Source organism: Podospora pseudoanserina, chromosome 5 (genome assembly GCF_035222485.1).
Source record: "Podospora pseudoanserina strain CBS 124.78 chromosome 5, whole genome shotgun sequence".
In the NCBI taxonomy this organism is placed as follows: Eukaryota; Fungi; Ascomycota; class Sordariomycetes; order Sordariales; family Podosporaceae; genus Podospora; species Podospora pseudoanserina.
Window position 1 is genome coordinate 1,534,062 of NC_085924.1, and position 26,389 is coordinate 1,560,450.

Sequence of the window (26,389 nt, forward strand, 5' to 3'; positions counted from 1 at the left end):
GTCTCCCACCTCAACTCTAGACGTCATCAGATGATCAAGTACTACCTCGCCGTGAAAGCCTGGTCTAGTTAAAGTCGATCACTCGGCTTCATCTGCCGCGCACCCGTCATGGCAAATGCCTCTGACTGCTATCCGTCTGTCACCTAGAGCAGTTGTCATCGAGCAGTTGTCATCGAGCAGTATCATGAAGAAGGCATAAGTGACAAGCCTGCATAGCATCGATGCTTACTCAAATGTCAACAAGACTGCCTCACTATCCCGAACCGACAATTTCCCTCGCGCTTCCAAACTTTCTTCAGCCACTTGGCCCACAGCAACACCATTCTTAAACGACTGCCCAGCCCACGTCACCTTGGCAGCGTCTTTCTCATCCACTGATGGAGCAGTCATACGCTTAACCGTCGCCCCTCTATGAGCCCCTAAATCCAACACAACCTCTCCTCTTTGCTTCTGCTGTCCAGCATAATACAGCTTCAAATTCAAGGCCACAATCTTGGTCACCCTCGTACCAGCAGCATCAAATATCACATACGCCGAAAACTCCCTCTCTGCAACCCCCCGGGGCGTCTTTAGCGCAGCAATCCTTCCCCCGTCACTCAGTGCCTCCACCACCAGCAGCTGACTGACAAACACCGGCAACACCCTCGCCTCGCCCCTCTTGGTCGAGTTGATCGGGTACAACAACGAATAGCTGCTAAATCCCGGCGTCCCATCATCTCCAGGCGTGTTCAGCTGCTGGTTACTCTGGAACACCAACGTTGCCCCCTGGTGCAAGTGCACGCTTGTCGCGTTTCTCACGGCGTATATCAGCTCCACGTCTGCCGTCCACAGCGCCTGTGCAAACGAGTCTGATACTCCTGGTTTTCCGCTACAAGCAATCGAGTTGAACTCCCCGATCACCCACTCACCCTTTTGCTGCATGGTTAGTTTGGCAGAAGGGTAGATTTCATCGTCGGCGTAGCGGAGTAGGTCGGTGTGGTTGAGAATGTTCGGGATTGTAGCCAATCGCTCACGAGCGGGCTCACAAGTTGCAAACGCGTACGAGTGGATGGAGTACTGCGAGACTTGGCCGGTGTTGTTGATGCCGGCCGGGATGAGGTCTGCTGGACGGACCTTGAGAGGGGTGATGTCGGTTGTTGCGCTTGATGCCCACCATTTTCCGCTGCTGTGGCCAGTCCGGTTGCCACCCAGAGCACTGTTGATCTGATTAACAAAGGAGAGCCATTGATCGACGTAAGCCTTCGTGCTTCCCTGCCAGCGAGAGGTTGGATAGTTTGTGGGCTCGTTGCCTAGCTCATAGTGGATGATCTTGTCTTTCTGGAGGTTGTAGGATGCGAGGGCAAGGTCTCTGGCTATGGGGACAGAGTTGTTGCCAAAGTTGAGAGTAGAGACGAACGTGGTGCCCTCGGGGAAGTTGTCCCAGGAGCGGTAGAAGGCTGGCCCGATGGTGGTTCGGTAGATGCCTCCTTTGCTGTTCTCAGTGCGGACAACAGATATTTTCTGGGAAGGGTCAAATATCATGCTGTCCATCGTGATGCCTCCCGCCCTGATGATGGGACGAGCACCGCGCTCGTGGAGGTGGTTGAGGAGGGTGTACGTCAGGTTGCGGGGGGCGTCTGGTTCGCCGAAGAACTCCACCCAGAAGGCCGGCTCGAAGGAGTAGCTGACGAACTGCGGCACATGTGACTGCGAGACTGAAGATGCGGGAACAAGGCTTAGTGAGGTATTCACTGCTGACACCCCTGCCAGCAATGATGCTGCAGTTATTTTCATGGACGTGATCATGGGGTTGACGAGCTATAGGGATAACAACACAAGTGTGATGCCTTAGAACATCCGAGTAAATTCATCCATAGGTGCCTACCCGTCTCCTCATATACCTACCTGCCTTTTCCTGGAGGGGCACTGGCAAGCGCTCGGTTAAGATTGATGGACTTCATTTTTCCTTATTCCCCATGATGCGGGGTCCTCTTCCCACTCTGCGCGGAGATGATCCGGGTATGTTGCGATTGCAACCTTCTCCAAGTGCGAGATGCCATAATGGCCATCTTTTCAAAGGGCAGCACGATATGTTGGGATTCCTCATTACCCTGTGCCTCCTCTTATAACCTGAACTATGGGGTTTTAAACTGGCTTATCTGGGCTCTAGTCTACTCACCTCGCTCAGAATTCAAGCTTTGCTCACCGTCCTCATGGCTAGGTAGTTTGGGTCGCTCATGATCTATTCACCGTGCCGACGGCTTCCTTACTCGCTGCTGGCGGCACTCTTGTATTAGTGTATCTGGGATGATACGTTTTTCCCTTCCTTGAAGTTTCAAGTTCGAGACAAACAGTCATAGTCAATGTACTGGTGTCCCACACTTTCTCACAGAGTACAGTTCCCGACAAGTGGGCAAGACAGTGGAACACTTTTTCTTCCGGGTGAAAAAAAGGCGGCGTACCCAGCGGGTATGCCCAAGTGTTTCAATACCCCTCGGCAATATTTCTATCATCCAGGAGGAAAATCGCCGTTAGCAACGGAGACTGGACTATGAACGTCGAGGCGATTGAGGCAACAGTTCAAGTTGCAATGACCAACTACCACTCTCCGCCACCTCAGCCACACACCCAAGATTACACATATGTGGCTGTGAATGAGGAGATTCTGAAGAGCAAGAGCGGAGGGCAGGCAAGACTGGAATGTGGGGTTTGGTACTAGACTGGGAGAAAATGGCAAGGCCATTAATGGCCCAGCTGATGACTCCCACCATGGCCCCCGAGCTTCCGCTCAACCGACCTAGCAGACACATCTCCAGCTAAGTGTGGTCTGGCTCGGCCGTATGCCCCCAAGTAAATTGGGTGCTTGTGGAGAGACAGATGTAAGACCGGGACAAACCTTCCCGCTAATACAACCTTGGTCTGCATGGTGATCTTTGCCAAGGTACAAGGATACCTACCTATCGTTCGTTACTCACACCCCCCCTAGCCACGCAACCCACCCGATCACCATAGCATCTCGACCTGCAAGTGACACAGGTACACGTCTTACCCCGAGGCTAGTCAGTGGACATAATTAGCAGTGTTTGGCATCCTCGCCCGTCTTTCCAGCCTTCTCCTCTACCAGCACGACAATCGAAAAACAGCAAGAATGATGGACACCAGGGTTCTCTCGCGAGATGATATTGACAACGAAACACTCGAGATCATAGCCGAAGCGTGCCAGACTTCGACGAGGGATATTGAGGACATCTACAGCTGCGTACATCAACAGCTCGACCATGTCAGCCACAGCCAGCCGGGCCGATCCGAATGGTTTCAAATCGTGCTCTCTTTTGATGAGGGGATAGAGCTTGAACGGTGGTGCAGGGCTCTGCAGAGAGTCGTGAGGGCTAACGCCGTGTTGCGCACGAGATTGGTTCAATGTCGGGGGCTGGGAGTGTTACAGGTGGTCATCAAGGAGGACCACGCCACAGAACACCTCTCTGGAGACGTTGAGGAATATTTGAGAGATGACCAGGCTCGACGGATGGACTTTGGGGTCCCTCTTCTGCGCTCAGCCTTCATCGGCAGGAGCTTTGTTCTGACCATTCACCACGCCATTATGGACTACTGGTCGTTAACCACGCTAGTTCAGCAGGACATCGTCATGGCCTTCCTCGGGGAAGCACCTCCGGAAAGACCTCAGTTCAAAGAGTTCGTGGCTCACTGCCTCGCCATCGACGAAGGAGCCGCCAAGGCCTTTTGGGCCTCCCGCTTTGATAGCCGCCGTCTTCCCGTCATCTTCCCGCCTGTTCCACCTGGGCATACACCCTACCCCAGCCAAGCCGTGGAGAAAGAAATCGTCTTGACACACCAGCTGGGCCCCGGAAGCATCTCCCCAACACACGTCCCCACCTTCGCCGAGGCTGCTTGGGCACTTACAGAGGCCACTTACGCCGACAGCGACAGCATCTCGTACGGATTTGTCCTTTCTGGACGCTCCCCTACGCTTGGCGGCCTTGAATCAACCCTGGGACCGATGCACGTCGAGGTGCCCATGCAAGTCAACCTCAACATCCAACAGCGCAAGGGCATGACGGTGGAGCAACTCGTGAAGGACAGGGCAGCCTCGCTGCGTCAACTCCAAGCACACCCCGCACTCCAGTACGGCTTGACCAACATCTCTCTTGTGAACGAAGCGGCCCAAGTCTCGTCCAAATTCCAGACGCTTTTCAACATCATCCCCGCGCTACCTCCGAAGTTCTCCGCCGCGTCTGACGCACCAGCCCCGATACGGATGGATCGTGTACTTTGGCAGGCGCGGACGCTACCGGCCTTGATACTACGCTGCAAACTGGAGTCGATCAACCGAGATGGAGCAACGCAGGGTCCTGGGGCGACTAGGATTTTGCTCAAGACTTTGTACGACCCCGCAGTCCTCCCTGAACGGCAGCTACATCGCATTCTGAATCAGTTTGAGCATACACTTCGCGTGCTGGCCGAGGTTCCTCTGACCTCCAGATTGGACAGGCTTCCGCTCTTCAACAAGCATGATTTGGGTGAAGTGATGCGCTGGAATCATGATGGAGCGCTGAGAAACGGAAGGTCCATCGATGCCGCCTTGGGCGCATTGTTTCCAGGAATCCCCTCGGGTCGCTGCAAAGTTTGGTTGGCAAGCCTGCAGAATCCCAACGAACTTGCGCCGATTGGGAGCGTAGGACAGCTTTGGCTGGAAGGCCCGGAGATTTCTTCCGCTTCCTCTCCCTACCTCTTGTCAACCTTGCAACAGCAAGTTCCTCCGTGGGTGTTATCCTCTGACAGCCACCATCCACAACCCACCGGACTGTTCATTCGCACAGGGTATCTCGCCAAGTATATCGAGACAGGCAGCGGGGAAGATAACGAGCTGTGCGTCGTGGGACGACAAGAGAGCCGGGTCAAGATCAACAATCAAACGGTTCAGTTGGAGGAGGTCGAGGGCTTGATTATGCACCATGACGATGTCCAAGACGCTGCCGTTTTCACCAAAATCGCTGCCGGGCGCACGCAACTCGTCGCAATGGTTATGCCAAGATGCACCGTGACCTCTGGCGATACGGACTCGGACTCATCATCTGACACGGAAGCCATTTTTGCGGGGGAGATAAAGGAGATGGGGGGTCAGCAGCTGCTTCTGGACTCGGTTCGTCGCCATGCGGGTGAGGGTTTCTCTTCTGAAAGACACAAGATCCCGACAGTCTGGCATGCCATTGAACAATTTCCATATCTCGAAGAAGGCAGCGGAATCAGTGGGTTGCATACAGTCGACCGGGAAGCTCTTCGCAGGTGGTTGAAACTGCGGCGTTGATTGGACCCCGTGTTACTCGCAGTTACAAGCATTGGCAACGGTTGAATCAAGTAGTGATCAGCAACGATACAGCCATGTCCCCTATGTACAATCATTTTACCTCAGGAACCACCAATCATGTGTGGGCGATAGCTGACGCAAAGGATCGGACACCTGCTGTTGAAGAACATCCCGACATACCGACCGACATACCGATAAAGTAGCATCCTACTGTCTGGTCACCGAAGGGGTTTTGCCAAGGTCTTGTCTGGTGGTAATATTGGAAAGCTTTTGCATAGAAACATATCAATGCGAATCCGAGAAGACAAGAACCGGATAAACCATCTAACCGCGTCATATCAAAACTTTGGGCGGTTTGAGTTGCCCGGACCCGAGTACGACCCATAGACGCAGGAATAGATTACAGCCAATCTCATTTGGCGCTCTGCTCAGCCGCCCTTCTAGAAGACAAGGAAACTTTGTACACATTGATGGTTTCCCACAGGGGGGGTGTAACCCTCCCGTACATTGGCCAAGATGATTACATATATGTTTTTTTCTTGGGCCATGTACTCGGCAGTGTTACTGGGTGTGTCTGGCACTCCCAGATATCAAAGGCCGCTGCAATTGATTTGGCTGAGTGGTAGGGGATTGTTGGATATCAATGGACTTTTGCTGCTACCGCTTGTAGGGGCTCGCTTGACAGACATTGCATGCGTGTCTCAACCAACACGCCCGGGCTCTTTCTACCATGATTCGCAGACGGAACCCAAATGGGGACCCGGAGGCGGGCCGCTGGGATGGATGGAAGAGATAAGATGCTTACGTCTTGGCTTGTTGGTGAGCGTGATCCCAGTAACTTGTTTCCGGGGAAAGGTCAAGGTGCGGGTTGGATGGGGCGGAGAAGGGGTATACGGCATGGCGAGTTATGACACCATTATGTTGTTGTTGTCTCAGGGTATCTAGAACCGGCAAGCCGTGTAAGTCCTTTTCCCACCACATTCTGCCCGAAGGGTGACATGCTGATCCGACAATTCCGCATGGCTTGAAGCATGGTATTTTTTATTTTACCCCCCCCGGCATCAGGGACAAAAGGTTGCCCGAGCTGATGGTTTTTTTTTCTTTTTTTGGTGATACCTACCGGTTCAAGGATGGGCACAATCAATGTTTCGGTTGACGACATGGGTCAAAGGATGCAGAGTGCAGGAAGTTATTGAGAATGCCAATGCTGGGTATTCGTGGGGAATTATCAATATCAATTCGTGGGGTACTGGAGTATGGTATGTTTCTGTCTCGAGGCGAAGGCCGTCTCACTTTCTAGGTACCTACGCAAGGTAGTGATACCTTCCAGCTCACACATCACTATGTACTGGGCTTTTCCTGATGCTGCTCGACCGTCAAAGAGTTCATCCGAGACGCCAAAGGTGCGTAAGCACATCCACTTGATTGGGCTGGGCGGCGCATGGTTGCTACATATCCTATCTAAAGGTAAGGTACCTTGATCCTGTGTGTCTCCTTCCTGTGTGTCTCCTTCCTGTGTGTCTCCTTCCTGTGAGGAGTTTGGTCCCTGACTATCAAGGCTCTGGGAACGACATCTCGAGGAACAGACGTGGTATAAAGAAGTATATAAATTCGTCTTGGGCCGCTTTGACTTTCACCCTGATCTCTATCATCAAACCGGCCCCCCCTCCTTCCATCCACTTGTTCCTACTCTCCATTACCCCAACCAACCCTCAACGGTACACACACCCTTCTCTCTAACAAAACATGGCACCCTTCAACGACCCAACCCCCATCGCCATCGTAGGCCTGTCCTACCGCGCCCCAGGCGTGGGCCGCAAGGGGTTGTACGACTACCTCTCCCAAGCCAAATCCGCCTGGAGCACCATGCCCCCCACCCGCTTCGACCAGCAGGCCTTCCACACCCCCGGCCTCGACAAGCCCGGCTGCTTCAAGGTCAACGGCGCCCACTTCCTCCCGGACGACATCTACCAGTTCGACGCCGCCTTCTTCAACATGAGGGCCGAAGAGGCAAAGAACTCGGACCCGCAGCACAGGATGATGCTCGAGTGCGCTCTCGAGGCGGCCGAGAACGCGGGCCAGTCCCTGCTGGACATTGCGGGGAAAAACATTGGCGTTTTTGTCGCTTGCGGCTCGCAAGAGTACGCCCACCGCGTGGCGGAGGATCTGGCCAAGACAACTGCTTGGACCGCGACGGGGATTGCGGCGTGCATGTTTGCCAATAGGCTGAGTTACTTTTTCGATGTGCACGGCCCGAGCGTGGCTATTGAGGCGGCGTGCGCGAGTAGTTGTTATGCTACGCATCAGGCTTGCCAGGCGCTGAGGAATGGGGAGTGTGAGGCTGCTTTTGTGGGGGCTTCAGCTATTTGTTTTAGTCCCAACTTGTGGATTACGTTGGAGAAAATGGGGGCGCTGTCGGCTGAGGGGAAGAGCTTTTCTTATGATCACAAGGCTGCTGGGTTTGGGCGGGGTGAGGGGGGTGCTTGTCTGTTGATTAAGAGGCTTGATGATGCGGTGAGGGATGGGGATCCTATTCATGCTGTTATTAGGGGGTCTGCTTGCAATCACTGTGGGAGGTCGGAGGGGATTACTATGCCGAGTCGGATATCGCAGGAGCGGTTGTTGGTCAAGGTTCATGAGGCTGCTGGGCTTAGCCCGGGGGAGACGCCTGTTGTTGAGGGCCATGGGACTGGTACGCCTGCCGGGTGAGTTTTTTTTCTTTTTGTTTTTCTTTTTCCTGGGGCCCCACCATAAATTAAGGGGCTGGAAAGGGGGGATGGTCTGACATGACAAGAAACTAATCTGGATATTTTCAGTGACCCCATCGAGGCTGGCGCGTTCGCCGCCATCTTGGCCAAGGACAGGACAGAAGCAAACCCCCTGTACATTGGATCAATCAAGTCCAACTTTGGGTGAGTGCTGCATTCAGGTGATTTCAAGTTTGAACTTAACTCTGACCAGTTTCCAGTCATCTAGAAGGGGCAAGCGGTATTCTGGGCATGGTCAAGGCTATCCTTATGGTCAAACACGGCATCATCCTTCCCACCGCTGGCTTCGAGGAGATGAACAAGCGCATCGAAGGGAAGGAAAAGATGCGTGTCATTGGAGACAAACCAATGGCCTGGCCCGAAAATGAGCTCAGGAGAGCACTGGTGACCAACTTTGGTATGCGTTTTCTTCCACTCTCATCACTCGTGGGGAGAGAAAACAATGTGCTGACAGATTCAAGGGTTTGGTGGTAGTAACTCTGCAGTCTTGCTTGAGCAACCTCCCGTGTTGCCTGCGCTGACTGGCCACCTGGCTTTGAGGGCTTATACCAATGGCCATGCTGCCAATGGCGTCAATGGGCATACCAATGGTACCAACGGTGTCAATGGCCATCACCATGTCAATGGCAACAGCATCAATGGCCACAGCACGAACGGGACCAACGGTGTCAACGGCCACCACCACGCTCCAAACCGGCTGTTTGTTCTGTCAGCCAAGACAGACAAGAGTCTCAATGCCTACCTGTCTTCGTTCGTCGAGTTCCTCGGGGACGAGAACCCCACGCCCGACTGGTCTACTGTCCGCGTCGACGACGCCGACTTTACCAAGAATCTCAGCTACACTCTCGGCCAGCGCCGCACACATCATCCATACCGTGTCGCCGTCGTCGCCAGCTCGGTCAATGGCCTGAAAGAGAAGCTCTCCTCCAAAAAGCCCGCCAGAGCCAAGCAAGACCGCGTCGTCGCCTTTTGCTTCACCGGCCAAGGCGCCCAATATGCCCAGATGGCTTCGGGATTGCGTCATTACAAGGTCTTCGCTGACGCCCTTGACCAAGCCGAGGACCTTCTCACCTCCATGGGGGCGACGTGGTCCTTGACCGAGGAGCTCGGCAAGGATGCTTCCGTCTCCCGCGTTGACGATGCCGAGATCAGCCAGCCGGCGTGCACTGCTGTCCAGCTCGCTCTTGTCGAGCTGCTCAGGAGCTGGGGAATCACACCCAAAGCTGTCACCGGGCACTCTAGCGGCGAAATGGCGGCCGCGTACACGGCCGGGCTCATCTCCTTCACGGCTGCTGTTGCTACCGCCTACTATCGCGGCCAGGCTGCGTCGCAGCTGGCGTCCAAGGGAGGTGTTGGTGCCATGCTGGCTCTGGGAGTTGGCTTTGAGGAAGCCTCCAAGCTCATTCGAGATCACGCGGGTGACGCCTATGCGACTGTTGGTGCTATCAACAGTCCCAATAGCGTGACCGTGTCGGGTGATATGGCTGCCATTGAGGCCATCCACAAGGCCGCGGACGAGCAAGGCTTGTTTGTTCGCCGGCTCAAGGTCAGCCTGGCGTACCACTCTCGTCATATGGAGGAGGTGGCCGATTGGTATCGCGCGGCGATCCAGCCCTACTACGAGGATGAGTTTGTCGTTGTCGAGAACGACGACAGTAAGCCGGCCTTTGTTTCCTCGGTCACTGGCCGGGTCGAAACTGTGATTGACTCGTCGTACTGGGTCAACAACCTTGTCCGACCTGTTCGGTTTTCCGATGCCATCACCAAGCTGTTCTCCCAACAGCAGGATGTCAAGACCGGCCAGACACCTAATGTCATTGTCGAGATTGGCCCGCACGCGGCCTTGAAGAACCCCATCAAACGCACGGTCGAGGATCTCTCCCTCAAGTCCTTCTCCTACCTCCCTTCTTTGGTCAGGAAGGTAGACGGCAGCCAGGCGCTGCTGGACCTTGCAAGCGGCTTGTTCACCTCTGGCATCCCTACCGACCTCGGTGCCGTCAACCAAACCGACAAGACCAACGCCCAGGTCCTCACCGACCTCCCAGCCTACGCGTGGGACAAGTCAACCAGCTACGAGATCATGCCCCGCCACACCCACGAGCTCATGTTCCCAGGCGAGCCCTTCCACCCCCTCCTAGGCCGCAAAGCCGCCTCCAGCGGCAACGCCAACGGCCAGGAGCGCACATACCGCTCCCTCTTCAGCCTAGACGACATCCCCTGGATCCGCGACCACAACGTCTCTGGTGTCGTCATCTTCCCCATGACAGGCTACCTCGGTTGCGCGATCGAGGCCCTCCGGCGCGCCGTCGCCCCCAGCACCCCCGTAGAGGCGTTTGTGCTGAGGGACATCCACGTCGTCCGCAGCTTACAAGTTGAGGAAGAACAAAACGTCGATCTCCTCACCAAGGTCAAGCCCACTTCTACGGGTACAGCCAGTTACTCTCCCACCTCGTGGTCGTTCGAGGTGCAGATCCTGCACAGCGATACCAACTCCTGGGCTACGCACTGCTACGGCAAGATCGAAGCCGAGACCGTCCCGCTTCCTACCGAGAGCCCGGCTACAAAAGAGTCTCTTTTGTTGCTGCACCGCGCTGAGGCGACCCCGCTGGAGGAGCACGACCCCGGCGTTGTCTACGCGGCAGATGGTCTCCAGGGCACCCTCTACGGCCCGTCCTTCCGGAACACCACCCGCTACCGCAAGGGGGAGAAGTTCACAGTCATTGATCAAAAGCTTCGCGACTTGGGACCAGAGGTTGATCTGCTGAGCAAGTACGGCTCTCCTTACACGGCCGACCCGCCAACGCTCGATGGGTTTCTGCAGGGCGGTGGGTCGTTCAGCGAGATTGACTGGAAGAGGCTGGCGCTGATGCCCAACCATGTGAACCGCTTGAGGGTGTCGAACCATATCGCTCTTGGGAAAGAGTCGGAGCGGATCGAGACTGTGACGAGGCTGCTCGAGCACGACGCCAAGGGAGGGAGGATGCTGATGAGCGTGGCTGCGTTTGTGGTCGATGACGAGAGCGGCAAGCGGGAGCCGATTGTCGAGTGGGAGACCGTCACGTTCCGCGCGCTGCAGTCGGGTGATGACGAGGATGAGCTACCGGAAAACGGCCTGCCCGTCAACTGGCGGTTCGAGCTGCTTGCTCGGCTCGACTTGCTGCCCAAGGAGGAGCAGCTCAGGCGGTTTGCTCCCCAGAGGATCAGCGAGGAGGAGATGGAGGGCGGGCGGGACTTGCACGCGGCTGCGTGTTGGTTCGTGGACCAGGCGCTCGTCGAGACGGCTGGGGATGACGAGTCGGCTCTCCCGAGTCATTTGGTCAAGTTCAAAAAGTGGGCCAGGAGGATTGTGGATGCCGAAGGGCCAGATATTGAGGATCCGGTCGGGCTGGTGAGGAGGGTCGAGGCTATCAGCGCCCAGGGGGAGTTGCTCTGCGCTATTGGGGAGCAGCTAGTGCCGATTCTGAGGAACGAGGTGCAGCCGTTGGAGGTGATGCTCAAGGATGGGTTGCTGACTCGACACTACGAGGCTGATGTTTCAAACGCCTACTTTAGTCAGCTGGTTGGGGAGCTGGTGTACGACCTCAGCAACCTGGAGCCCAACATGAGGATCTTGGAGATTGGTGCCGGCACGGCGGGCACGACGCTGCCGATTCTCCAGGAGTTGTCCAAGGACCGGGAGGATGGCGCGTTCTTGAGTTATACCTTCACCGATATCTCGAGCGGCTTCTTCGAGAACGCCCGCGACGGCAAGCTGAAGAGGTGGTCGGATTTGAACCGCATCTCGTATGAAAAGTTGGACATCAGTCGGGATCCGGTCGAGCAGGGGTTCGAATTGGGCGAGTACGATTTGATCGTTGCGGCAAACGTGCTGCACGCGACGGCCAACATGATCACCACCATGAAGAATGTGAGGAGCTTGCTGAAGCCGAGAGGCAAGGTCATCCTGCTGGAGGCCAACAGGCACGCTCCCATCACGCTGCCGTTTGCGCTGCTGCCGGGTTGGTGGTATGCCGAGGATGACTACCGTGACCGGGAGTCGGGACCGCTGCTTGCGCTAGAGAGCTGGAACAGGCTTCTCATCGACACTGGTTTCACCGGAGTTGATGTGCTGTATCAAGATCACCCTGGCAAGCCGGAACAGATGTTGAGTGCTTTCATGTCGAGCAGGATCGGCAAGGTCGGCGACGACGACGACAAGATTCAGATCACGGTTGCCGGTCCCCTCATGGATGACGACGAGCTCGACTATGCCCAGCTTGTTGCCGACGCCATCACGGAAGAATTTGGTCTGGTCACGACAATCAAGCCTTTCCTCGAGGTTGACGCCGAGGGTGAGGATGCCCATGTCGTCGTCATTGACTCTCCCCGCCACAGTCTTCTCAAGGAGGTAGACGAGGACACCTTTAACGCCATCAAGAGTCTTGCGATTCACAACAAGGGCATGCTTTGGGTTGTTCCCGAGCAAGACCAGGCGGCGCCGGTTCCCGAGGTTCACTCCATCAAGGGTATCCTGAGGACTGTCCGGTTGGAGAGTGAGCCCAAGCACATCCTCATGATGGAAGGGATCCCTTGCACGGCCGAGAGAGCTGATGGCATTGATGCCATCCTCAAGGTTGTCAGGGTGCTTGCGGATCCCGAGGTCAACGCGCTAGAGGATCGGGATTATCTCTTCCGTGATGGACTCATCCACCAGCGGCGCATGCGCCCGCTGAAGGAGCTCAAGGAGCAGTTCGGTATCGAGCAAGGTGTTGCCATCAGATCGGTACAAAACATCTGGTCTGGCGACAGCGGCTTGGAGATGACGATGGAGTCGGCTGGGAGCCCTGAGTCGATCTACTTCAGGCGCACCGATGTTCTTCAGGCACCGCTGGCCAACGACGAGGTCGTCGTCAAGACCGAGGCGGCAGGGCTGAGCTACCGCGACCTCAATCTCGTGTTTGGGTCTATTCCCTGGGCTCCTCCTGGTTTCGACGGGGTTGGTACTGTTGTCAAGACTGGCGATCAGGTGGCGCACCTGAGAGAGGGAGACAGAGTGTTCTTCTTGTCACTCGAGGGCAGCGGGTTGGCCACGTACAAGAAACTTCCATCGTGGCATGCTGCTCGAGTGCCCGCTGGCCTCAGCAGCATCGAGGCTGCCACCCTGCCGCTTGCTTACACCATGGCCGTGGCCGCTCTTGTCCACACAGCCCGTCTCAGAAAGAACGAGTCGGTCCTCATCCACTCCGCCGCCGGTGCTGTCGGCCAGGCCGCCATTGTCATCGCTCAGCACATCGGTGCCCGCATCTTCGTCACGGCTGGCACCGAGGCCAAGAGGGCCTTCCTGCACGAAACCTACGACATCCCCAAGGAACAAATCTTTCCCAGCCGCACCCCACAGTTCAGGGACAGCATCCTCTGCGCCACGGCCAGCAAGGGGGTGGACGTCATCATCAACTCTCTCACCGGCGAACTCTTGCAAGAAACATGGTCTCTCATGGCCGCCTTTGGCCGCTTCGTCGAGATCAACAAGAAGGACGCCTTTCAGAACACCAACCTCTCCATGAAAGCCTTTGAACGGAACGCCACCTTCAGCACCGTCGACCTCCGCGCTTTGCACCAACACCGCCCGGATGACCTGAGAGATGTCATTGGGGAGGTCGTCAGCTTGCTGCAAAAGGGAGTCGTGGTTCCTATCCACCCCGTGACCGAGGTCCCCGTCTCTCAGTTTGCCGACGGTCTTCGCAAGCTCAAGACTGGTGATACGACGGGAAAGATTGTCGTTACTTTTGGCAAGGAGGAGAAGGTGCTTGCCGAGAGCGCGCTTAGACCGTCACCTCCTGCCAGGTTGGATCCCAACTCGACTTACCTTGTGACTGGTGGCACGAGAGGTATAGGTCTTGGGCTGGCGGACTGGATGGTGGAGCACGCTGGGGCCAAGAATGTGGTTGTGCTTGGGCGCAGTGGCCCGGAGGGAGCTGAGGTGCAAAAGGTGCTGAAGAAGTATGCCGAGTCGGAGAATGTGAGGTTCAGGGCGTATGCTTGTGATGTTGGGTCGAGGGAGTCGCTGGAGGATGTTGTGGCGGCGATGAGGGAGGAGGGCTTGCCCCCGGTAAAGGGTGTTGTGCACAGCGCTTTGGTGTTGAATGACAAGCTGATGCTGAATGCCACGTATGACGACTGGAAGTACATCACTGGCCCAAGGGTCCAAGGAGCTTGGAACCTGCACGAGTTGCTGCCCAAGCTCGACTTCTTTATTGCGCTTTCGAGTTTCTTGGGTGACGGTGGAAATCCGGGTCAGAGCATTTACGCTGGCACGGCCTCGTTCTACGACGCCTTCTCTCAGTTCCGCGTCGAGCAAGGTCACCACACTGTGTCCATCTCCCTCCCCGTCGTCTTGGGCGTGGGTTATGTTGCGGACCACGGCATAGCTGAGAAACTCCAAATCACCCTCGGTGGCACGATCCGCATGCAGGATATCGTCACTCTTGTCGCGAGCGCCATCAGCCAGGGCCGCGACTCTCCCTTCATCAGCCCCGAGGGCAAGGCCGTCGCGTACAAGCTCCACGTCCACGGCAAGCCGCTGCATGACATCCCTTGGAAGTATTCGCACCCAATTCTTCTCAAAGACCGCCTGCACACAGACCTGACGGGCGGCGATGCCGAGAACCAGAATGCTGCCAGTGCGGCATCTACTGCCTCTTGGACCACGGCTTCTGACCCGCAGGTTGGCTTGACCGAGGCGCTGATTACCAAGGTGTCGGCCATGACCATGATTGCGAGGGACGAGGTTGAACCTGACGCGCCGCTGAGCTCGCACGGGCTGGACTCTCTGGTGTCGGTTGAGCTGAGGAACTGGATCAGGAGGGAGACGGCGGTTGAGCTAGCTTTGACAACGATTACGCAGGCGGCGAGTCTGAGGGCGTTGGCGACGCATATTTTGGCGACGAGGGCTCTGGTTGCAAAGTAAGGATGGTTTTGACAGTGGCGGGGGGGAGGGAGGGGTTTCTTCAACGTGGTGGCAGGTTTGAGGGGTGTCATGGAGTTTGTTGTGTTCTGAGGCGTTCTCGTTAGATTGGCGTTTTTGGTTTACCTTTTTTGGGTTACTTCTTGCAAAGTTTGAGCTCGGTCTTTTTTTTTATCACGATGTTTGAGGCATATTGGCTTTGACATGGACAGAACAGAGAACAATGAATGATTGCCACAACTATTGGATGCTGTAAATGGTGACATGGTGAAGGGTGGCCAAGACTTTGAAATTCATTTATGCCTCGCCAGTAAGTACTTGCATAGTCCTCCCCCGCTCTCTACTTCTCTCGTTCTCGTTCTCATTCTCGCCCTTGCTCTCTAGGTGCCTCTGCCTCCCCCTTTCTCTCTCCATTCGACGCAGCAGTACATCCGGGACCCCATGGCGGTTCCGTCGGTGGCCGTCGCTGCGCGGTATTTGCTCCTGCTGCTCATATCTCCGTGAATATTCAAACCATTACTCCGGATTTCACCCTCTTTCCTGCAACACCTCCCCTTCCTCCTCACCAACCTCGCCTCCCGTTCCAACTCCCTCGCAAACTCCTCCCTAAACTCCTCTAGCTCCTCCACTGTGTAAACCTCCCCCCCCTCCATTTCCATCCCTCCTCCGCCCTCATCGCCCCTGCGCCGGAAACACCGCAAGTTGGAGCTCACACACCCCATTTTTTTGCTCGTTTGGAGGTGCGCTTCGACTTTGTTTGCTGGAATGTTACCTGCACATTCCTACAACTGCAAAAAAAAAAAAAAAGAAAGAAAAAAAAAGACCTGTGGGTAATGAAAATCGTCATCTTGGTGGGGTTTGTGGGCTTTTACGGGCTTCCAAAAAGGCCGAAAATATAAATTCGTCTGATGCGTGGTTATTCTTGAGATGTTACGGGGTGTGAGGGGCCATTTTGTGCGCGGGGGAAGGGATGGAGGAGGGAGGGAGGGCGTTTGGGGGTTGGTTGTTTTCGTGATGTTGGGTGCATGGGTGTCTGTGGTGTTTTTTGGGGATGGGAATGAAAAGGGGTGGTCCGTGCACGGTAAGAGTGTTAACGTCAGGGTTTTGGGAGTCGAGAGGGGTGCCGGGGGATGGTGACGGGTTTGCTTTTGCGGGTGGTAACATTGGAGACGTAACGTACATTATAAGCGAGTCGCGCATATAAGCGAGTCGCGCACTCTCTACCACCCTATAAATACTATCCTCAATTACACTACATCAACACAAGGAATTAACTATAATTATATCAAAAACAGCTGAATCAGATGATTCTGCAGCCTCCTGGCAAGTGCGCGCGTTATGGCCAGGCTTGCCGCATATACTATAGCACTGAGTCTTCGTACGAGACCCCCCTGTACCACCACCACTTTATCGATTTTCCTGGATTACCTGCTCGCCCACGGCTTTCTAATCCAGTAGATCATGTGCCTCTTATACAGTAAGTAACCCTCCAAGCCTTACACGTGTTTTTTTAGCTTTCCGGCGCTTACTTAATGCCTTATTAGCCTTACGGAGCGAAGAGATCTTTACACGAAGGAAAGCTACCTAGTTAGTGTATTATAGCCGTAGTACCTTTAGTAAGCTGGTCTACCGTAACTAATATTAAAGTCGGGAAGCTATTTTAATAGTTAGTAATACAAATCTTAATAAGCGTTAATTATAAATTAGCTTCTCGAAAGTTATATAGCGTTTAGGAGACCTAAAATTATATAGTACCGGGCCGTAAGTTTAAAGGTATTAACGTATAAAGCTTTATATCTGTGACGAACCTCTATCCAGAACCTTTGAAAGGGATACTGGTTGAAGGCACTTCTGAACAATCCTGGTTCGGTATAGCTAAACAGTGTACAACAATGGCTTGTCTCTATCACAATAGTCTGAATACCAACGATTGTGACTTATATTGCATACTGCGGAACTGTCTATCTACGCCAGCCAGTTCCTCCGTATATATAGACTTTAAGACCCTAAAGTGCTCGTCGTGCTATGCCCTCAATCACTTCCTAGCACATTGCATCCTGCAGAGTGCTCGTCGTGCTATGCCTTCGATCACCCCGAGCATCTTGCATCCTGCAGAGTGCTCGTGGGTCTTGGCGCCATAGCACTCTCTGGACGGCCCCAATTGGCTGTCTTCTGACTTCCCTAATAATTGGCTAGGGACGTCCTGCGCCCCACATACTGCGCGGCCTGCCGTTGGGTTAACTGTGACAATATGTAGTTTAAAAAGCATTCTCTTTAGGTCGTACGGTATAAGGCTAGCACCCGTAAAGCTACTTTATATATTCTTTTCTATTATAAATGAGAAGAAAGCCTCGCGGAAGGTATAGAGGAATTCGAATTTACTTATATAGTTAATATATATATATATTATTAAAATACAGCTTTTGTTTATGGATTTTACAGTGTATCTGAGCCCTGTATATTACAGGGCCTCAGAGGCAATACGATGGCTTGAATCAGCAGTGTTTAGGGACTGCGGTTGCCGGAGCGGAGGCTCGGCCTCCGGAAGCAATCCGAGGTCCCGGAAGGCCGAGCGCTAAGGCCGGTGGCCTGCAGTAGTCAAACGGTAGCGGCAACGTGGCCTGCAGTGGCCCCTAACCTTATATTTGGATAGCGCACTTAGCGGGCGTTTGAGCCCGGGAAACGCGCGTTCAGGCCCGGGAACGGAATCACCCTCGGGGAGCAAGTAAGAGGCCGATGGCCTATAAAACCTCTGCTTCACACCCTATCCACTATAGTATTTTTTAGTCTATAAGGTTCAATCAATATACTGGTTCACCACACTCATCAGTGCCTCACAAGCCTATATTACAGTGATTCTCTTCTATATATTACAGGGCGCCGCCCCTGTAATCCTCCTTCCTTCAGTGCCACGGCAACTGTCGAATGCTACAGTCAAAGTCTTCTTCGCTCTCAGTGTACTACGCCGATAGCTATTTAAGCCTATATTTACAGACCTTAATAGCACCTACTTCAACATATATTAAATCCTTAATCTGGCGACCGTACGCCTGTTTTAGCGGCCTAAAATAATTAATATCGAGTAGCTAAAGGAGGTAGAAGGAGTATAAAGGTATATAAAGCGTAATAATATTACTTTATTAATAGTAGCGCTCGAATTCGGTTAAATAATAGTTTTTATAGCCGTTAAGGATTAATAACCGGTATTTACTTTTTATATGGGATACTATATAATAATCGAAATACTTAATTTAATTTAAGTTTACTGGATTAATAGTTTAACTATTATTAGTAATTATAATACGCTAGGTAAATAATAAATTATATTCGGTATATTAATTAATAAGGTAGTACTACGCGGCTAAAATAATAAAAGGAGGGATAATCTAGCTAAGGGTATTAACTTTTTAAATTACTATTACCTATTCGCGGTTATTAAACTAAATTAGTTTCGCTTTATTAAGGCCGTTTAAGGTCGTAACTACTATACTTATAAAAATAATATTTATTATAAACCTAATTTCGTCGAAGTTATAAATATCGTTATCTACGATACCGTACTTAGCTTTAGTATTCTGTATAAGCGTAAACTACTTGTTAATAACCTTTAAATCCTCGCACTTAGCTCTTTAGTAATCGTATTTACGTGTAAAACGCGTACGGAGCTATAGCTAGCGTTTCACGAAGTTATATATCTAGAGCTTACTAATAAGGTGCGCGTCGCGTACGCGTAGTAGTTAATTAACCATATCTTTTACACTACGCAATCTTAGTAGAAAAGCTCGCGTATATAGTTTAATAACGTATTAAACAATAGCATTCTCTTCGGATTAAGTAAGCTTTTTCGATTTGGGCGTAGTATCGCGTCGTGCAGGCCGGCCAGCACGTCAATCACAGAGCGTTAATTCTAGAATATTATAGAGCCTCGCTACTACTCTAACGCTTAAACGCTTATTATTCTGAAGAGCTTTAAGGGCTAAGATTACCCTCGCTTCTTTTAAAGTAGGTGGTATATTGGGTTGTGGAGAAAAATGATGTTAAGTGTAGAGAGAACGCGTCGCAATGGTTAGTGCGCGACTCGCTTATATGCGCGACTCGCTTATAATGTACGTTAAATGAATTGATTTTGGGTGTTTGATCTTGGGGCGGGGAGTGTGAAGACGATGTGGGAACGGCTTCATCCACAATGGTGGTGCAGGGCAACCGAAGTAAATAAACATGGCGGTATTTGAGATTTGAAGAATTCACCAAGACTTTGTAAATAAAGTCTGAGGCTCATCCGACCATGTTTTCTGTCAGTCTGACGTTTTATGGTCCATTTTGAGGAGCGATTAAGCTGAGGAGTTCAGATACCCAGACATCATTCTGAACATCATCAGCCTCGTTAATATTTCCAGTAGTTGCTGAAGCCTTCAACCATGCGGCAGAAGGTACACTTCGACTGCTTGGGAGCTTCTTGGTGGCGGAATCCACGGGTACGTCGAAGGACACGTTTCTGCCCATGACGTGGTACCAGGTGAGGAGAGAACAACTGTCCGCAAGAGGTTTGAGAATCCAGTATGTACAATACTATTATCTATGCCCACTACATCTTCAATATCTATAAATGTACCAGCGTGTTCCGTGCCCGAGTTCCATGTATACCATGTGCCAGTTGGTCTCCTCGAAACGCCCCATCACCAGGTAGTTTACTCCATGTGGGCAGTCAGATCCACGACCGCAACGCCGCGTTTGAGGGCTGATGCCGCCGCGGCGTCAGTGGCGCTGGCCGTGTCGTTGCTGGCAAGGGTGCCGTTGTTGGGAGGGGTAATGACAGCTCCGGCGTCAGCTCCGGCACCAACATTCCCGCTGTTCATGCCGCCATCAGCCCCAGCTCCGGCATTAGCATCAGCGCCGGCATTGACACCGGCGCCGGCATTAGCATCTGCCCCAGCCCCGGCGTTGGCATCTGCTCCGGCTCCGGCATTGGCATCTGCCCCAGCCCCGGCGTTGGCATCTGCTCCGGCTCCGGCATTGGCATCTGCCCCAGCCCCGGCACCAACATTCCCGTTGTTCATGCCGCCATCAGCCCCAGCTCCGGCATTAGCATCAGCGCCGGCATTAGCATCTGCTCCGGCTCCGGCATTGGCATTTGCTCCAGCACCAGCGTTCCCATCAGCCCCGGCATTCGCATCAGCTCCTGCATTGGCTCCAGTTCCGGCGTCAGCATCAGCACCAGCATTGGCATCAGCACCACCGTTGGCGCCTCCTCCCTGGCCATTACCATTGCCATTACCATTGCCATTACCATTGCCATTACCACCACCACCACCACCCATGTTGCCCTTCCCCTTTCCACGCCCATTATCATCATCATCGAAACCATCATCCGCATCCGCATCATTGCCCTTCCCCTTGCCATTACCGTTGCCATTGCCATTTCCATTGCCGTTGCCGTTGCCGTTGCCGTTGCCGTTGCCGTTGCCGTTGCCGTTGCCGTTGCCGTTGCCGTTGCCGTTGCCGTTGCCGTTGCCGTTGCCGTTGCCGTTGCCGTTGCCGTTGCCGTTGCCGTTGCCGTTGCCGTTGCCGTTACCATTGTCGTCATCATCACCGTCGTCGTTCTTCCCCTTTCCTCCACGAGCCTTGACACGGGTAGCTTTGGTCTGGCTTCTCTTCGTTGCGCTGCGAGGAGCAGTAGCCTTGCCAACACCCCTGGCACGAAGGACCCGGGCATATTGAGGGGCAGGGACAGCGTTTGCAACCGGGATGGCTGCTCCTGCTACTAGGGCTCCCTGATGTTTGGTTAGCTTTTTGACGGGGAAAAAGGGGGAAACGGAAATGCTTACTGCATAACGAAGTGTGATGGCCCTTGTGTCAACGCCAGTGAAGCCGGCGACAGATGCGGCGGCGAGGAGACCGCCGGCGAGGGCTTGAGCGAGGGTGGGGGCGTGCATGTTTGTAGGGGTGTGGATGTGGAAAGAGAACGGCAAATCTTGAATGGTGCGTGAAAGGAATGAGAGACGGCACAGCCGAAAGGAGCGAAAGATCTATGAAGGGTTTGAAGGAAGGACTAGAAGTGAAGATGACTGCCTGAGTATCCTGAAGAGGAGAACGAACAAGGGGACAGAATCTTGGACGAGGCTGTCATTTATAGCAAGATCATCGTGGTACTTTAGATGCAGGATGCGATCTCGGACTTTACCCCATACTGGCCGCTGTTGCAAAAAGGGGGCATCAATCGGGGTCGAAAATCGGGATCATCTCAAGTTTACTGACAGCAAATGCAAAGCCACTGGACTTGATATCGGGCTTGTGTGACGAAGAAGGATTCAGTCGGTGTTGCGGCGGAAACTTGGATCGGGAAGATGGGCTGGATATCTTGAAGTGATGAACGTCTGGAGGCTGCATATTGCCGGCCGCATTTGGCGGAGAGACGGCTCCCAGTCTTTGGATCTCAGATGGAACGATCGAGACTGTGGCACATTGGGCCTGTGGTGGTGACCTGCGAGGAACAGATGGCAGGGGGCGGATGTTGTGCCTGCTGTGCCGTTGGGGTGCGTCCTGATGAAGCCTCGCTCGTCAGAACCACCCCGCCGGATCTTGTGTTTCTGCTGGGCCGCGGGTTGCTGGCGAGGAGACACAGGGCCGGTGACCGGGCCGCATCTCACAATCTGCGTCTTGGCCTGCGGCGGGAGATCTGTGTCCTTGCGGTCAGAAAGCTTGTATGTGATGGGGTCGTATGGGTTTCACTGCCATCCTGTGGCCAGAATCGAGTTATGCCACATGCTCGGTGTTGAAAGGAGTTGGATGACGTAGTTACAGGCCTTATCTAATGTTTTAGGCTATTGTTTTGCTCCCAGCAGGACGAAGCACAAAGCTCACCATGCTCCGCGGTGGCACGCTGGCCGACATTGTCCTCCCCGACGCGTCCAAGGTCGCGGCAATTTGATCGCAATCGCGGCTACCATCCGTCACCCAGGCCGCCACTCCATCTGCAGCTGCCACAAACGAACTCCCCGCCCCTGCAGTCGCGATGTTGACACTGATGGTCCTCGCGCTCCCGCTGTTATTGTTGATGATCTGAACAGCAACCGTACCATCGACATTCCTAAAGGCAGAAGTCCTGACATTTGAGGGCGCACCCGATGTTGAAACACGGACGGCGCCCGGCCTTACAAATCGGCTCCAGTTGGCAAATGCCCACAGTCTCTTGGACGGCTCAACCTGTCTGTTGACCACCCGGATCATCTTGCTGTTGGTATTGCTGGGTCTGTCCTGCGCACCGACCCAGTACAGATAGGCTGACACATTGCCGTTGACAATAGCACCGTAAATGTTGTTAGCCCACGTCAATCCCTCGCCGGCACCGCCGTTGGAGTACCAAGAGCTGGTCCAGGCTCCATTGTTATCTGCCGCTTCCGTCATCCATGTCTATTCGGGATTAGCCACGCCATCGACTGGAGAGTTTTATAAGCCTTACCTTGTGACGGGTCGACAAAGGTGAAGAAGGCCCGGACGTGTACGCGTGTCCAGTCGCAACACCCATGGAATCCTCGACAGATCTCATCTGGTTGAGCATACTGTTCATGACGGACCACCCCATCGTATCGCAGCAGTTGATGATGATGTGGGTCATGTTATTCCGGTCGAGCGTCGGCCTGAGTACCCTGATGAAGTCTTGTGCCTGAGTGCCTGAGCTTCTCATGGATGCATAGCTCGTACTGAGAGATTGTCAGCAAGCAAGACGTCTCTTGAAGCCATGGGACAAGCTTACGTGTAGTCAGGCTCGTTCAAGAAGCCCAAATGGGTAATCTCGACACCTTCCTGCTGATAGAACTTGACATACTGGACCAGGTAATTGGCAAAAGCCTGCTTCCAGTCACCGCTGCTACAGCTAGCCCCTGACACACCACAAAGGCTCCCACCGTTGGCATCGTTGTTGTTGGTCTTCATGTACCCCGGTGCACTCCAGGCATTGGCATAGATTGTCTTGAGCCCGTAGGTCTTGACCGCCTCCTGAGATACCCAGACCTGACCGTTGTCGCTCCCATCCCACACATAATTCGGCGTAGCGGAAGGGCCACCAGGATTCCGGGGCTGGATCGACACCATCCAGTCGTCTCTCATGTCTACACTGGAACCAATACCGTTGCGCAGAATAGTCAACCCCGCGCCCTTGGTGGTTGAAAACATGAGATCAAGGAACTTCCGCTGTTGGTCTTCCGCCAACCGTTTCATGGTCACGGCTCGTTGGAAAGCCTCCGAGGCTCCGAAGCCGTCCATTGTCTGGAACGTGCGCGAGAGATCGACTGTGATTGTTGACGCCTGTCTGTACTCCAGCTCCGAGGCAGACGCGCCGCCAAGGAGCAGCAGACTGGAAAGGAAGGCGGTTGGATACATCGTGTCTGTCGGTCTCGCCCAGTCCCAGTCGGGTGAGGTTGAAGAGGCTCAAGTGAGAAGCTGAAGGGTGCAATCATTCCAGCATAAGTACCCCCTGGGATTTTATGTCTGTCCAATATACACTACAGTATGAAGTCCTGACTATTACACCCCGTTCATCTATCAAACCTGCATAAGCGCGCGGTCACAATTCCCTTGATACGAGCCCAAATTTGGGAACAGACATTACTTCGTCAACTCCTGGTAGCACTCGCACCCCAAAACCAACACCTCTTACCATTCTGCGCCTTGTCCGTTGCGCCATCAGGCATGGCGCTACTCACCGGCTATTTCCCCAGGTTCTGGGCACTTTATCCATATTCCCACGTGTGCCTTGCATCTATTTCTACTTCGGCTATTTACCCATCGGCCGGTCGTCCTTGATGCAGCATGTTTGCGGGGATCTGTGGGAAAAGCTACTTTGTGATTGTAATTCTCCGGTTGGCGGAATATTTCTATTTCGTCTCTATAGCAGTCTCTTCCTTATGTTGAGCGATGAGTGGAGGGAATCAATTCAAGATTTTTGAAGAAGCAATATTAATCTCTACTGGCCAATCCAAGTTCAAGATTGACATACGAAGATCGGATCCAGGGGATTCAAAGATCAGATGAGTCGAATACCTAGTTATCTCGACTCTAACCAAGCATTGTTGCACTCCTCCGGATAGGGGATGAGGTACAAGGGTAGATTTGAAGACTTATTATCTTACTTCAAGTTCCTTTCTGTGATCCTGAGCCTGGACAGGCTGGCAGAGGCTTGGAAGTGTTTTGTACCGCCTGCATCCGTGCAACAGAGCTATGGCGTCATTTCACCAGACTCTTTGCCACTTGATCAGACGACATAGTTCTGAAACGCCATCCCAAAAATTCCCAAAACCTCATCTCTTCACCGAGAGGGATATCCTAGCCTCATGAGAGCAGATACAATCCCGGCCTTGAAACCACACACTCGGGTCACCATCACACGCTGACTCGCCATGAGACACCGGAACCCGTCTTCGATCTGACATCCCGGGTAGAATTTCTACCGCAGTCAGCGCCGGAACAGGTCAACATCGACTCCGATGTCAATGATCCCCCGATCATGTTGCCCCGGACTCGACAATGAACCAAAGGCCTTGGGCACCCCCTGCCAGCTCAAACCCTTCTTAGCTCCCGTCAGATCAACTCCACCATGGGACCGTATTCGTGCAATCACACCACTATATCTTGATGTTTCCCCTTTTTCTTGTTCCTGTTTCTTTTTCTGGCAAAGACAACCATCTTTCTTCACCAACCCCTTTTTCCTTTTTCCTTCCCCTCTTCATTTTTGTCGGTAAAGCTCCGGGTAGAACTTTGGCCGACTCTCTTTTTCTCCTCATCCCCGTTCGCTCTTCTTCTCCCTCCCGGTCAAGGCTGAGGCCTTGCCCTCGTTTGTGATACCCCTATCTTTCCACCGGTTTGACACCGCGCCTCTCGTTCACTGTCCACTCTTCTCCTGCTCAGCACAAAAAAACACCATCATGTACCCCCCTTCCACCCAAAACACCCTCCTGCCGCTGGCGGCCTTGCTCCTCCCTTCCCTGGTCTCCGCCCACGGCGTCATCCTCGCCGCCCAAGGCGAGGCCGACTCCCCCCCTTCCGTCGGCTTCATGGTCAACGACGCCATCGCCCGCAACTGCACCTCCATCAACCCCTGCCAGATGGACACAACCATCATCCGCGACGCCGAAATCGCCGCCGGCACCGTCAACTCCTGCGGCCGCACCAAGCTCAATGGCAACATCGACGTCGGCACCGTGACCGAAAACGCACTCGCCGAAGGCGCCGTCACGGCTGTGAGACAAGGATCCAGCGTCGACGTGACGATCCACCAGGTCAACGCCGACGGCGCAGGACCTTACACCTGCGACTTGGACGAAGGGTCCAACTCAGGAATCATGTCCCACGAGCTGGTCGTGAGCAACAATATCCCTGGACAGAATGGACTTAGTCAGGCTGCTGAGCAGGAGTTCACCATCACGGTGACCATGCCGGATGATATGAAGTGCATCGGTGGTTCGACGGGGAACGTGTGTACGGTTAGGTGCAGGAATGCTGCTCAGGCGGGGCCTTTTGGAGGTTTGATTTCCCCCCCTTTTACCACCCCCTTTTGTCCAGCTCTCATAGGTACTGACACTGTCATGAAGGATGCTTCGCGGTCCAACAAGTCGACGTTGAGCCCGCTATCAACACCGCCAAGGACATCACCACAGCCGACACGCTCGAAGCAGCCCAGTTTCAGACCTCGGCTAACCAAGCCGCCTTTGCCGCCGCTGTTAATGCCAACGCCAAGGCTGGCTCTTCGGAGCAGGAACAAAACCTCGCTGCTGTCGAGGCTATCCTTGGGCTGAGCACCGTTTCTGCCGAGTTCCCTACTTTGACTCCGACGATCAACACGGAGAGGGTTGTGCCTACGGGTACGGGTGGTGCGCAGCCTACTGCTGCTTTGGGCAGTACTCCGTTCCCTGTTGAGAATGGTGACGGCAACAACGGAAATGGCAACGGGAACACCGGCAACGACAATCCCGACGCTGGCGTGAATCCATTCCCTGTTGAGGATGGCAATGGTAATGACAACGGTAACGGCAACGGCAACGGCAACGGCGGTGGTAGCGGCAGAGGCAGAGGCAGGGGCGGCCGCAACAGGAATCAAAAGAGATATTACACCGTCGAGGAGCTCCTCAAGCGGTTCGTCCTCCCCGATGATGGCAACTAAGGATCTCGCAACTGGGCTGGCTCCAGGGATTGGGGAAAAGAGCTTCATCTTGTTTCCCCTATCATACCCCCTTACCTAGACTATAGTAACGACATATGCACCATGGCTAGAGTACATAAGCAAGTAGTTAGTTAGCCTTCAATGAAACCACCCCAGCAACGAAAAGCTTATATCCCACCCGTGAGTTCCTCAACTCCAAAAAAAAAATCCGGGCTTAC

General features: G+C 53.8%; 7 protein-coding genes across 7 annotated transcripts; 4 read left to right on the top strand and 3 right to left on the bottom strand.

Annotated features, from left to right (window-relative positions):
- Positions 1 to 225: 225 nt before the first annotated feature.
- On the bottom strand, positions 226 to 1,785 carry QC764_503730 (uncharacterized protein; the record flags this gene model as incomplete). Its single annotated transcript, XM_062947623.1, has 1 exon — positions 226 to 1,785. One exon carries the CDS (start codon positions 1,783 to 1,785, stop codon positions 226 to 228), a length of 1,560 nt encoding a protein of 519 aa, XP_062798836.1.
- A 1,342-nt stretch (positions 1,786 to 3,127) lies between these two features.
- QC764_503740 (putative NRPS-like protein biosynthetic cluster) lies at positions 3,128 to 5,305 on the top strand (the record flags this gene model as incomplete). The annotated part of the gene is made up of 1 exon (XM_062947624.1): positions 3,128 to 5,305. The coding sequence occupies one exon, from the start codon at positions 3,128 to 3,130 to the stop codon at positions 5,303 to 5,305; it is 2,178 nt and encodes a 725-aa protein (XP_062798837.1).
- Positions 5,306 to 7,051: 1,746 nt separating this feature from the next.
- QC764_503750 (Type I Iterative PKS) lies at positions 7,052 to 15,019 on the top strand (the record flags this gene model as incomplete). The annotated part of the gene is made up of 4 exons (XM_062947625.1): positions 7,052 to 8,010; positions 8,122 to 8,217; positions 8,274 to 8,470; positions 8,535 to 15,019. 4 exons carry the CDS (start codon positions 7,052 to 7,054, stop codon positions 15,017 to 15,019), a joined length of 7,737 nt encoding a protein of 2,578 aa, XP_062798838.1.
- A 261-nt stretch (positions 15,020 to 15,280) lies between these two features.
- QC764_0077360 (uncharacterized protein) lies at positions 15,281 to 15,636 on the top strand (the record flags this gene model as incomplete). The annotated part of the gene is made up of 2 exons (XM_062940738.1): positions 15,281 to 15,326; positions 15,443 to 15,636. The coding sequence occupies 2 exons, from the start codon at positions 15,281 to 15,283 to the stop codon at positions 15,634 to 15,636; spliced, it is 240 nt and encodes a 79-aa protein (XP_062798839.1).
- A 3,916-nt stretch (positions 15,637 to 19,552) lies between these two features.
- Positions 19,553 to 21,785, bottom strand: QC764_0077370 (uncharacterized protein). The gene is made up of 2 exons (XM_062940739.1): positions 20,842 to 21,785; positions 19,553 to 20,787 (listed from the first exon to the last, which is right to left on the bottom strand). Exons 1-2 carry the CDS (start codon positions 20,947 to 20,949, stop codon positions 19,705 to 19,707), a joined length of 1,191 nt encoding a protein of 396 aa, XP_062798840.1. The 5' UTR covers positions 20,950 to 21,785; the 3' UTR covers positions 19,553 to 19,704.
- A 47-nt stretch (positions 21,786 to 21,832) lies between these two features.
- Positions 21,833 to 23,395, bottom strand: QC764_503770 (uncharacterized protein; the record flags this gene model as incomplete). The annotated part of the gene is made up of 3 exons (XM_062947626.1): positions 21,833 to 22,426; positions 22,476 to 22,716; positions 22,770 to 23,395. The coding sequence occupies 3 exons, from the start codon at positions 23,393 to 23,395 to the stop codon at positions 21,833 to 21,835; spliced, it is 1,461 nt and encodes a 486-aa protein (XP_062798841.1).
- A 769-nt stretch (positions 23,396 to 24,164) lies between these two features.
- QC764_503780 (uncharacterized protein) lies at positions 24,165 to 26,334 on the top strand. Its single transcript, XM_062947627.1, has 2 exons — positions 24,165 to 25,534; positions 25,603 to 26,334. Exons 1-2 carry the CDS (start codon positions 24,937 to 24,939, stop codon positions 26,169 to 26,171), a joined length of 1,167 nt encoding a protein of 388 aa, XP_062798842.1. The 5' UTR covers positions 24,165 to 24,936; the 3' UTR covers positions 26,172 to 26,334.
- The last annotated feature ends 55 nt before the right edge of the window (positions 26,335 to 26,389 follow it).

What these genes read in the sequence shown, in the direction of transcription:
- QC764_0077370 (XM_062940739.1), bottom strand. Translation starts at nt 20,949, where the DNA reads ATGCACGCCCCCACCCTCGCTCAAGCCCTCGCCGGCGGTCTCCTCGCC. An exon ending in CCATCACACTTCGTTATGCA is followed by an intron (nt 20,788 to 20,841) that starts GTAAGCATTTCC and finishes ACCAAACATCAG; the next exon opens with GGAGCCCTAGTAGCAGGAGC.
- QC764_503780 (XM_062947627.1), top strand. Translation starts at nt 24,937, where the DNA reads ATGTACCCCCCTTCCACCCAAAACACCCTCCTGCCGCTGGCGGCCTTG. An exon ending in TCAGGCGGGGCCTTTTGGAG is followed by an intron (nt 25,535 to 25,602) that starts GTTTGATTTCCC and finishes ACTGTCATGAAG; the next exon opens with GATGCTTCGCGGTCCAACAA.